Raw genomic sequence first — 11,209 nt, forward strand, 5'->3', positions numbered from 1 at the left:
CAACACTATTAATATGAAATATTTGGTTGTTAGCGTGGTACAATGCACTAATGAAACAGGTAAATGGATAGAGTGTCTCTTACTTGAGCATGAGAGTGATGTTCGTGTTGTGCAGCCAGGTTTACTAGTTAAATTCAATCTCAATTCAATCAATTTGAAATAAAATATCTTTGCTTTCCCTCTTTCCCCTCACTTCCACAAAGTTGGATGTATACAAATGACCAAAAGGTCTGGTAAGATGAATTTATATTCATGGGGAAAACAGAGACGTAGTTAAACTCCCAATTGTTAAAGCAGTGTGTTTGGATTACCGGTATTTTGTCTTTGTAGTATACTTTGAGTTTGTATTAATAAGCAATGCTAAATATCCCAGACTAAAATTAAGTGGTCAAAAACTAGTCTCACTTTATCTTATTTACAATATTAAAGGAAAGATTATTCATATGCTGGCTATTTTGGGGAATCTTTTGAGTTGGATATGACCAAGAGTTCAATAAATTGTTAAAAATATTAATGGAAAAGATTTGCCATTTTTAATTGTTGGATATTAATATTTATACTGTAATCGTTCTTTGTTTAGGAAATGCATTACTTTGCACTATTCTTAAAGGATCCTACCAATGTCAAGCATAAGCTAGAGATTATGAGTCTTTTTAAACACATTTGTGAATTCTGACAATACAATTTTTAAGTACTTTTTTTTTTTTTTTTTAAATGGGACTTTTAAATAAATCACTTAATTTTCACACCATCATTTCAATACCTTTTTGTAAACCCAAATTTGACCATGTACGTTCCACAGCAATGCATCTGATGTATTGAAGCGCATTAGATTGTGCATACTGAATATATTCAGTCAGTGTGTACTGAAAGAAAAAAATAACACCAAGTCTAAGGTGATTTTTTTTTTTAACATTAAGCTGTTTATTGATGGCCGCCATTGTTTTATGTGCACAAATAAGCATGATGACAAAATTCCCTCTTGGTTGTACAGAGAATATGAAAATATATGAATTTGATATTTGCAAGATAAGTCCTAAAAATTGTAGCTGGGTGAGATAACGCCACATGGGAAGAGATAGGATAGATCATACTTAGAGATGGGGCGAGCACAAAGGTCAAAATCTGCACTTTTGTATCGACATTATTTACCACACAGCTAAAAAAAAACAAAACCAGCAGAGGAAGCACTGACAGATCTAGAGATTTGCCAAAGTGCTTTTTAATGTAAGACAAAACACATCAATGACAGCTGCAGGTTCCAGCTACATTCTAATGTCCCCTGTTCACTTCATCTTAGCCACAAAATCCTCGCCTTTCTTGATGGAGCCCTTCAGCTCATCTATGGCGTCGGCCACCAGCTTCTCCTCGAAAGCAGACAGCTTGCCGAGACCAAGGTTCTTCTCAATGCCATTCTTGCCCAGGAGGAGAGGTGTGGAGAAGTACTTGCACTCAGTCTCCTCAGACCTGACAAAGGCGCATTCCACCACGCCCTCCTTTCCATTCATGGCGTCCAGGACGGAGAAGGTGAAGCGGGCGCCGGCATATGCCATGGAGAGGGTAGCAGAACCGGCTCCGGCCTTGGCCTTTACGACCTCTGTGCCTGCTTCCTGGATCCTGCCGGTGAGGGCGGACAACTGGTCGGGAGGGAACTCCACTTTGGGTGTGCACTGAGAAATGAGGGGGATGATGGTCTTTCCTGCATGACCCCCAATGACAGGCACACTGACACGGGCTGGGTCAAGGCCTTTCAGCTCAGCCACAAAAGCATTGGCTCTGACAATGTCCAAGGTGGTGACACCGAAAACTCTGTTGGGGTTGTACACGCCATGCTTCTTCATGACCTCTGATGTAATAGGGATGGTGGAGTTGACAGGGTTGGCGATGATACAGATCATGGCTTCAGGGCAGTGGCGGGCGCAGGCATCGGCCAAGGTGGCTACGATGGTAGCGTTGGTGTTAAAGAGGTCGTCACGGGTCATCCCGGGCTTTCTGGGCACACCGGCGGGAATGACGACGACATCACAGCCCTGGAGGGCAGCACCTAGTTGATCGGGACCCATGTGGCCGGTGACTTGGGCCCTTGTCTCGATGTGGCTAAGGTCTGCAGCCACCCCAGGGGTGTGTGCGATATCATATAAGGAGAGGTGGCTCACCAGAGGGCTGTTCTTGAGCAGCAGAGACAGCGGCTGGCCTATACCGCCCGACGCTCCTAGCACTGCCACCTTAGCGTTGTTTTGCGACGAGGTGGACAAACTCCTGGCAAGGCTGACGGTAGGTCTGACAGCACGGGAAAACATTTTGTGTTAGTTTTGTTTTCTTTTTTAGGTAACAAGAAAATAAATACAAGGAGCCCCTCTCCGTTGTGACACCAACGTCCTCTAGCTACGACCGAACAGGAAGACACGTGAGCTGGTTACGTCGAAGATAAAACTCGCGTTATCTTACGGGAAGTTGCGTAATGACGTACAGTTACGTTGTAGTTGCTGCGTTCAGGTTATGTTGAGTGTCGGACCTTTAACCTTGCAATAGGAGAAACAGAAAAAGCAACCAGAATGCTTTCTGGACAAGTGTAAAATTAGATTTCCGTTTTAGTATTTAGAATTTACATTTAAACATTAGTTTCTTGGAGAAAAGCGGTAAATGTTAATGTTAAAGAAAAAATATAATTGCATGATTGTCAGTTTATGAATAATACATTCACAAAATTATTTGCTGCTGTCGTAATATTAGTGAAATACCAATACAACCAAACATACAAGGCATAAGAGGAGCGAGGAATAACTATTACTTTATATTTGATGACTGGAACGACAACTCGGATGTGACGTAATTGGTAATGTAAAAATTCTGAGGTTACTTAAATGCGTCATCCGGAGCTGCTTTTTTTATACGAAGGAAAACAAAGGCCGATAACATTGGATTTTGGTTGAGTGACGGTTGATATTGGCGCACGATTTATTAATGTAGCTGTGTGCTGGGGCTGGATAACAACATATATTTCACACGGTATGTACGTAGAAGCTGTCTTGTCTCTGACCCGAGAAAATGGGTTCGACTTGTTAATGTCGACTTGCTAAAATAAGCTAGCATCGTCACATGAACCCGTCTATTTGCTGGAGTCAAATTAATGCCGTGGCTAGTAGCAGTAGCTTAAACATGTTCAATCATGAAAATCGTTTTTGCCAAAGTGTTGAGTTTATGCACGTTAAACATTTAGTTAACTCCTATTAACGCATTGCTAAATACAGAGTATTGGTTCGTTCCGTCCAGTTTGCTTTTGACATGGCATTCACCTGTGAGGTTCATGTAAATATTACATGGTTAGCTCTTTGTAGTTTGCTAACATTAGCAGTTGCTGCAATGGCTACGATAGGAAGCCACCAGCACACGTTTGTCAGCCGATACATTTGAGTGCATGCAGTTAGACAATCAACAGAGCAGCCCTTTGTTTCTAACACTCGACCATGTCAGTCACAGCTGTAGTCACGAAAGGCGAGTTGTGTCAAAATGCTTTGTAATGTCAAGCTTAAAAAGCACCTCGACTATTACGTGTCGTGCTTTTTCAAATGTTTACACCGTTTCTGAATGCGTGGGTTGTCTTGATAAGAAGAATTGTTTAAATAATGAATATTTTCCTATTATCTTCCCTACAGGGGTAATTTAGATGGTCCATCGGCACTCCCCATGATATACCATCATTAAGTCTACTTTCAGTGAGTATTCCGTTAATGTTTAAATGTGTGTGCATACAGTATAGGTCACAGTTTGATTTGGGACATGTTCACATTTTAAGTGTTAGTAAGATGTCAACATACCCCAAAAATGGAATCTCCTTCAGTTTCGGCAAACTTATGACTTCAGTATCTCCACTATGTGAGCACATTTGCACGAATTGTCCTTCGAGCCACTTCAATGCATGAAAACCAAGCACAGAATGTCGTGTGGTATACATGCTTCTCTTCATAAATTCTAGTAACTACATGTAGTGTGGGTTCAGCAGCAAAATATCACATTTTGACAATGGCTTCAAAACGGTTATACTTTGTCTTAAATTTAGTTTTCTTTTTGTGTTCCCACTGTAACCATTTTCCCCCGCTTGTTCCACTCCCCAGTACTTGCTAAGGATGGCTAGTTGTGGGGAGATAGACCACTCTGTTAGCTCACTTCCCCCCAGTAAAAAAGGTAGCAGCAACAACGGTGCTGCTGGAAGTGGAAACAGTGCGGAATCATCTGGCTCCAGCAACACATCGCCAGCCCTTTCTGTACCAGAGTGCGCCATTTGTCTGCAGAGCTGCGTTCACCCTGTGCAACTGCCGTGCCACCACGTCTTCTGTTTCCTCTGTGTGAAAGGAGCATCCTGGCAAAGCAAGCGCTGTGCTCTCTGCAGACAGGAAGTGCCTGATGACTTCCTGGAAAGGCCCACACTTCTCTCTCCAGAGGAGCTGAAAGCATCAGCAGGGGGTCGGGGTGGGGCAGCGAGTGATCATGCCTGGTATTACGAGGGCCGCAACGGTTGGTGGCAGTATGACGTGCGAACCAGCCGAGAACTAGAGGACGCTTTCTCTAAGGGCAAGAAGACGGCAGAGATGCTAATTGCTGGGTTTTTGTATGTAGCCGACTTGGAGAACATGGTGCAATACAGGCGCAATGAACACGGACGTAGACGCAAGATTAAGCGGGACATTTTGGATATTCCCAAGAAGGGAGTAGCTGGACTGCGTTTGGACACTGAGGGTGTCACAGGGGCAATCGGGGCAGCAGGTCGGGAAAACTCTGCAGATGGAGCTGATACCACAGGAACAGGTTTACAACAGCAGGCCACTGGCATCCCATCTATTTCTACAGCCGCTCCGCCCACTACAAGACCTCCTACTTCCTTGGGTGGTCAGCGTGACAGCAGCAGTCCCTCTCTGGAGGATGCTCTCTCACAACTACAAATCAGCCACAGAGCAACTCCATCTTCTGAACGGTCTAGGGCAGGTGAAGGAGAGGAAGAGGAGGAGGAGGAAGAGGAGGCTTCACCCTCCAGGTCTTCTGATCCTCACACCTCTGTGGATGAATCTGGCTCTGGAGACTGGAGTGATGATGAGGAAGAGGATAATGAGGGCGATGAGAGGGGAGGAGGAGATGAAGAGCATGTTGAGCCATGGGAGGATCAGCCACGGAGACAAAGACTGAACCCAGAGGACAGAGCCCTCCCAGGCGCCGAGTCCACCTCCCCCCCTTCGTCATCTCGAAGTGGAAGGTCCAGAATGCCTGATGGTCAGTGTACAGTGACAGAAGTGTGAAGCTATCAGAGAAATTGTTCCTTCGTCAGTAACTGCCGTGTTCTGTTCCATTAATTTATTATATCCTTTGTGCTCTCACTCGCTGTCACAGCTCACCAACTGCTTTTTTTGAGCAGCTCTGACAGTTGCATGTAGAGTCATTTGATCACTCAAATTATAAGCTTAAATACCATCAGATGTGTAATGAAGACCTGTGACGTGAGGGAGAGCATGAATGGGTCATTCACTCCCATGAATGGAACTGCGTCATTGTCATTCACATGAACGGTTGCATTCTAATAATCTTTAACTCTCTCAGCTAACATGGCACACATAGATATAGCCAACCATATGGCTCATATTCCCTAACTCCCAACCTACTGGATTAGTTTGCTCACATTTAACAAATAATGAAGCAGTTCTCTCACATTTGTTAGCGCTAACATAATTCCACATGTAAAATCATCTTGAGACAGGCTGTTTGCTCAGTGTCCCCATTAGGAACCTAATTCACATGTAATGTTTTACAACTTGGTCAATCACCGTGTGGAGTGTACAAGAGGAGCTTGCTGCCCAATGAAGTTGAATCACAGTTATCTGATCTTTGAGCTGCAGGAATTATTAAAGGTAATAGTTTTTTTAATATTAAAAAATAACTCGTTATACGTAACATGATATATTAAAATAGTTTTAACTCTTTGAAATAATTGGAACATTAATGTGAAGTATTGGTGTTGTCCTTTAAAAGTTGTCAAGGCCTTTGTTGGCTACAAGACAAGTGTTTTCAACTGGTGTTCAACTAAAATGTAAGGCAAGTGCATGTTTGAAGAGAGAGTTATTTTACAGGTTGGCAAGATGCAATTGATATTTTGGGTTTAGTGTGGATAAATGTTATGATTTTCCTTTTGTTTGACATTTGTTTTAAATCTGATATTACCTGCGACATGCAAGACCATGACATGTTTCCAGATCGCAACGTTTTTTCAAGTCCTTTTATTTTCTGTGCTTGGATCATCTCCTCAGACTTTCCATTCTGAAAAATAACATTTTTGTAACAGTTTCCGCTTGGCAATTTTTTACTTGGTTTGTAACTTAATAAATTGTCATTTCATCATTCTAGAATCTGGTCTTTGATCTTTTCATAGTAATAGTATTGATAGGAAACACTGCTATTGATTTGTCTCATTTAGCATAGATTTGAGTCAGTGTGTATGTAGAATAGTGACCTAATCTACAGTCTTTTTGGCTATCCTGCGATAAATTCCAGTTGAATAATTTGCATCAAAGTGATTTACGTAAGTGGATGTCTATTTATGTAAATGTGATGTAGCTTTTGCAGATGTAATTTTGAGCTTCCGCATCTTAAAACATGGATACATTGGCAACTATATAGACCTGATCAAAAGTCCAGTTGATAAATTGCTAGAATTTGCATTTTGCACATTTGGATCTTAATGAGGTTTTCAGTAGAGCTACAATATGCAAAAGCAAGAGGGGGGAGTGAGACAATAAGAGCGGACAAGGTTCATCCTCTTCGCTGACTGGTTTTACCCATACAGGAAATTAAACACAACAGTAAATAAGAGCATAACTATGATGCTTTGAACCCCAGGTGTACTCATTTGTATTTGGACTTGCTTGCTAGTGCTTGAAGGTGATCTGGACCACCCCACACCGTCCCAAGTACGTCCTTCTCAGTTCTTAGTGCCTCCACTAGAGGGAGCTCTCTCCCTGACAGCACTACCTTCTTCACTGCCTGGATCACTGCTGGTGGCCCTTTGGTGCAATTACTGAGCCAGTTTTCAGCTTGCTGCAGGAGAGTCCCTGCACTTTCTTCTACCAGAGGGTCCTCAAGAACTCCATCTGCCAGTCTAATCTGGAGGCCAAATTCAGAGTCTACTTTTGAAGCGCTGCCAAGCAGCTTCAGGGAATTTTGGCTACCAACAAGTTGGATTAGTCGAGCAGCTCCACCCCAGCCTGGAACGAGACCCATGTGTTTATGGACAAACTGGATCACACTGCCAGGTGCCATCAACCTAAAAAGATAGGTATCACACTTGAAATATCTTACACTTCACATCTCATCTTATGTTGATTGTAGGAAACATTACCTGAAATCACAAGCAGTAGTGAGTTCTGCTCCTCCTCCAAGGGCTCTCCCCTCCACAAGAGCGACAGAGATCAGAGACAGTCTGCGCTGAGAACAGCATATATTGTTGCGCATGTGTGAGAGCAACAACCCCAATCAAATGAATCAACTGCATAACCAGTTTAAACTTTTTTGAGGTAACGGGTACTCCTACCTGAGTAGTCTTGTGAGAGTGTTCTGCATAAACATGCACATCTTCATGCCATCCTATAAGATAAAATCAACATCACTTACGATTAATTAATTGGCATGCAATACAGTTGTCGCTTGCCACATCATGGTTTGAATTTTGCGGCTTCACTCTCACGGTTTTCAAACATGAATTATTTTTTATTTTATTTTTTTCAAACATGAATTGTGTTTCGTGGTCTATTATTAGTAAAAAAAAATATGCATATTAAAGCAAATGTTATGTCTTTTCTGTCTAAATTAAGCATTGTCATGCATAAGTGGCTGAATGAACTAAAATACAAATGGGGGATACAAGGAATACAAGGAATTAAGAAGTCGCATTAAAATTTTGAATGTAGCATTCTACATGGGTCACTAGGTGTCAGTAATGGTTCAGTGAGACTTGATCACCAAAACAATGGGCTTTTATTGAAGGTTAAATTATCTCACAAGAGGCACAATAATAACATAACACACGCTACTGTTTGGGCCGTAATCCAGCTAAAATGCCCAGAAGATATTTATTGCAACATACATGAGCACAAGTCTTATTTAAGCCTTAAATGGCTTATTTTCTCTGATTGTCTACTATATTGTGTAATTGGAATGTAAAGGTGACTATATGGGACTTATTTCATGACTAGAGGGCTCTAATAATGTTAAAAACTGTATTTAGATGATCATAAACAGGTTCTCTATGCCATAACTATGAAAATATTACATTTTTTATAAAGAAAGAATGCAACTTCGCGGAAATTCACTTTGTGTGCAAGCTTGGAGCTTTACTCGGTCTTACTTGGGGGTTGGATATTGCTTTCACAGCATTAAGGTCGGATCCAGAGCAAAAGGTACCAGCAGCACCCTGGACTATGAGCCCTTTTCCATCTGCCCACTGCTCCAGTTGGGTCACCTTCTCTTCCAGCTCCACCATCATAGTGCCTGGGACACAACACAACAATAAACTGTTTTAATAGTACAGATAAAGATAATAATCAGGTTCTAAGATGTGATCCGGAGTAGTCCTTGAATCAAGTTACCAGAAAAGGCATTCATGCGGGAAGGGTTGTTGATGGTGAGAACAGCAATGCCAGAGTCCTGTTTGGAAAGATCAATAGAGCCTCCAGGGAAGACCTGCAGCTTCTCCATGATCTCCTCCTGGTTGAAGTCCATCTCAGTGTAAACACAGTTGCTGGTCTGTCTCTGCCACATCCTTGGAGTATATGTCACTGCAGATAATAGTCTCACAGAGGTTTTGCATCATTATGACGTGCAGCTGGTTTTCTGGTTAGTCTAAAACTCAAACAGAATTGTTTTGTAGTGAGAGCTACAATAGCACAGTATATACAAAATTAGGGATAATTCTGTGTAAGGTAAGTTGGAAATTAGTAATGTACAAATATACAGTATGGCGCTTCTCACACTCATGCAGATTAGTCTTATGCAACTGCACACTACAGCTATCAATCAGTGTCAATCAAAACAGCATTTTTAACTACAGTATTTCAACTCATGTCCTGTCAAAGATATTTTACAGAGAAAATGCTCCAATACCTTGTCCAGCTGCCACAGACTTGGCTGCTCCTCAGGAAAGGATGCCTCATTGCAGAGATAACCATGATGCTGCAGCATGGAGGAGACAAAAGAAAAGCATACAGGTATATGTCTGCATCACTGAGGCAAGTTTGTGAGCATACAGAGGTGTCAGAAAAGTTTTACTGCATCACTAATATTAAGAAGACTCTTAATGGACCTTCAGTATCTTTTGATTGATCATGTTTTACTACATTATAAGCATCTAGCATGCAACTTTTGTTATTTATTTGGTTGGATGTACAGTCATGTGTCAGTAGACATGTAGAAGCTACTGTTTGAGCTGAAAACACTCCTGTGACTAATGTTAATTGTTAATGTGAGGTTACATTGAGCCTACTTCCACATGTCTGAATTACCCCCCAAAAAATGGATGCATGGTTTCAACATTTTGGTCAGGAGTGTATTTCTGTGCATGTGAATAATCTTAAGAATTTTCTACAATTGGAACTATTTTAGTACTTTGTCAAAGCATACTAAAATTGAGATTGCTTTTTATTATGCCCAACAGTGTGTTGTTGGGCATAATGAAAAGCAGACAAACAGACAAAAACCTGGTAATATGAATTACGTGTGTGCTGTTTGGTGCAAAAGTTTGACTTTGATCATGCTATATGTACTTCTGGACACAGTGCTTCATTTTGCAAAATACATGAGGTATTTTGCAATTTGGGTAAGTGGTTCTGTAAATTGTTTGAAGTCTTTGATAAAACGAGCGTACTTTGCAAAAATTGTGTTTTAGCAATTGGAAAAAAATTTAACTGCACTAAACAGAAGAACCAGCCAATATTCGAGAAGACATTTCATACAAAAAACAATCACAACATACTGTTTATCAAATTACGGCAAGGCGCTGTACCACAACCACAACCGATGTTATCAGTTAAAAAGTGTATGTTAAAAAAAACATCTGCTTACGAGTACGCATACATATGATATCTGACAACAAGCTAATGACTTTTGCAACAAAATAGATAAAACAGAAACACCAACCTTGACAGTTGTGTCACTCTAAAATACTTCCCCCGGAAAATGTCATCTGTTGCTACGGAAAGCGAACGGAAGAGGCGGCAATGGCGTCTGAAACTAATATGCGATTCTATTGGCCAATGCTCGGACTAAACCAATCAGAATTATTTTTACTCATACACATGAACAAGGCAACCCACGCCCATGTAAGCAACTAAGGCAAGTTCTTCAATTACACCACAAGAGAGCGACGTTATCTTTACAATTTTAGTAAAGCCGTGAGTTACCTCATTCATTCGCCATTACCTCAAAGCGATTGTGAACTTTAGGCAAACCATTGCACATTTATCCCAGTTTAATTATCTGTCAACGCTGTCTCCTATTGAATACCGGATTCCATTTATAAATAGTACCACAGTCTATGACATAGCTAACGCTTTCATGGGTAGTAGATTGAAAACAATGAAATTAAAGCAAATGAAGTGCAGAAAGAGGCAAAGAAACCCAAGCATTCACATCAGACATTTAGTTGTGTACATGTTTGTTTCTTAAGTGCTGCATTAATTTACAGATTGATATACCGCTGTCCTGGGCTGCACAGGATGTATGATATAGAATATGCTACAGTCAGCACGCGTCTTTTTCAGAGCACGGCAAATGGCAGGTTGGCAGGTGTCTCTCAGGAGGGTGACGGTTTCCTTTGAGAAGTGAAGGCAGGTCAATAGGGCAGCAGAGCAAAGTGCAACCCTTCATATACAGACCTACAAACAATGGGACTTTCAGTTAACCGTATATAGTTTTTTTGTACTGAAACAATAGTAGTACTGTGGTTAATTTTGAGTACAAACCAGCTCTGATTGATCACCCAACCTCCCCAAGCATAACACTGGAAAGATCCAACACAGGGCCATCCAGGCCCAGCATCAGAAAGGGATGACAATATTTATATCTGTATCGCATCACAACAGGGGTAGGATTACTGGAGCCACAACATAATTGCACCTGTTATTTCGGTCTTGGGTGCCAGGTTTCAGGGTGTAAGGGGGATTTATTTTTCTGT

General features: G+C 41.4%; 3 protein-coding genes across 6 annotated transcripts; 1 reads left to right on the forward strand and 2 right to left on the reverse strand.

The window, feature by feature from the left end:
• Nucleotides 1-2: 2 nt before the first annotated feature.
• mdh2 (malate dehydrogenase 2, NAD (mitochondrial)) lies at nucleotides 3-2,423 on the reverse strand. Its single transcript, XM_054782197.1, has one exon. The coding sequence runs from the start codon at nucleotides 2,298-2,300 to the stop codon at nucleotides 1,287-1,289; it is 1,014 nt and encodes a 337-aa protein (XP_054638172.1). The 5' UTR covers nucleotides 2,301-2,423; the 3' UTR covers nucleotides 3-1,286.
• Nucleotides 2,424-2,841: 418 nt separating this feature from the next.
• Nucleotides 2,842-6,392, forward strand: rnf146 (ring finger protein 146). Its single transcript, XM_054782196.1, has 3 exons — nucleotides 2,842-3,009; nucleotides 3,657-3,716; nucleotides 4,116-6,392. Exon 3 carries the CDS (start codon nucleotides 4,128-4,130, stop codon nucleotides 5,289-5,291), a length of 1,164 nt encoding a protein of 387 aa, XP_054638171.1. The 5' UTR covers nucleotides 2,842-3,009; nucleotides 3,657-3,716; nucleotides 4,116-4,127; the 3' UTR covers nucleotides 5,292-6,392.
• Nucleotides 6,393-6,798: 406 nt separating this feature from the next.
• Nucleotides 6,799-10,203, reverse strand: echdc1 (enoyl CoA hydratase domain containing 1). Of its 4 annotated transcripts, none has more exons than XM_054782203.1 (7): nucleotides 10,174-10,203; nucleotides 9,142-9,210; nucleotides 8,628-8,880; nucleotides 8,387-8,529; nucleotides 7,574-7,626; nucleotides 7,382-7,462; nucleotides 6,799-7,306 (listed from the first exon to the last, which is right to left on the reverse strand). In XM_054782203.1, exons 3-7 carry the CDS (start codon nucleotides 8,797-8,799, stop codon nucleotides 6,889-6,891), a joined length of 867 nt encoding a protein of 288 aa, XP_054638178.1. In that variant the 5' UTR covers nucleotides 8,800-8,880; nucleotides 9,142-9,210; nucleotides 10,174-10,203; the 3' UTR covers nucleotides 6,799-6,888. The 4 variants fall into 4 exon arrangements, with proteins under 4 accessions (XP_054638178.1, XP_054638175.1, XP_054638176.1 ...); XM_054782200.1 differs by having other exon boundaries at nucleotides 8,628-8,830; nucleotides 10,174-10,196; XM_054782201.1 differs by having other exon boundaries at nucleotides 8,628-8,800; nucleotides 10,174-10,195.
• Nucleotides 10,204-11,209: the final 1,006 nt, after the last annotated feature.

Source organism: Dunckerocampus dactyliophorus, chromosome 7 (genome assembly GCF_027744805.1).
Source record: "Dunckerocampus dactyliophorus isolate RoL2022-P2 chromosome 7, RoL_Ddac_1.1, whole genome shotgun sequence".
NCBI lineage: Eukaryota > Metazoa > Chordata > Actinopteri > Syngnathiformes > Syngnathidae > Dunckerocampus > Dunckerocampus dactyliophorus.

Coding starts and splice junctions, on each gene's coding strand:
- mdh2 (XM_054782197.1), bottom strand. CDS start 2,300: ATGTTTTCCCGTGCTGTCAGACCTACCGTCAGCCTTGCCAGGAGTTTG.
- rnf146 (XM_054782196.1), top strand. CDS start 4,128: ATGGCTAGTTGTGGGGAGATAGACCACTCTGTTAGCTCACTTCCCCCC.
- echdc1 (XM_054782200.1), bottom strand. CDS start 9,206: ATGGTTATCTCTGCAATGAGGCATCCTTTCCTGAGGAGCAGCCAAGTC. Junction 7,627..8,386: donor AAGCAATATCCAACCCCCAA/GTAAGACCGAGT, acceptor TTTATCTTATAG/GATGGCATGAAGATGTGCAT. Junction 7,307..7,381: donor ACTACTGCTTGTGATTTCAG/GTAATGTTTCCT, acceptor CTATCTTTTTAG/GTTGATGGCACCTGGCAGTG.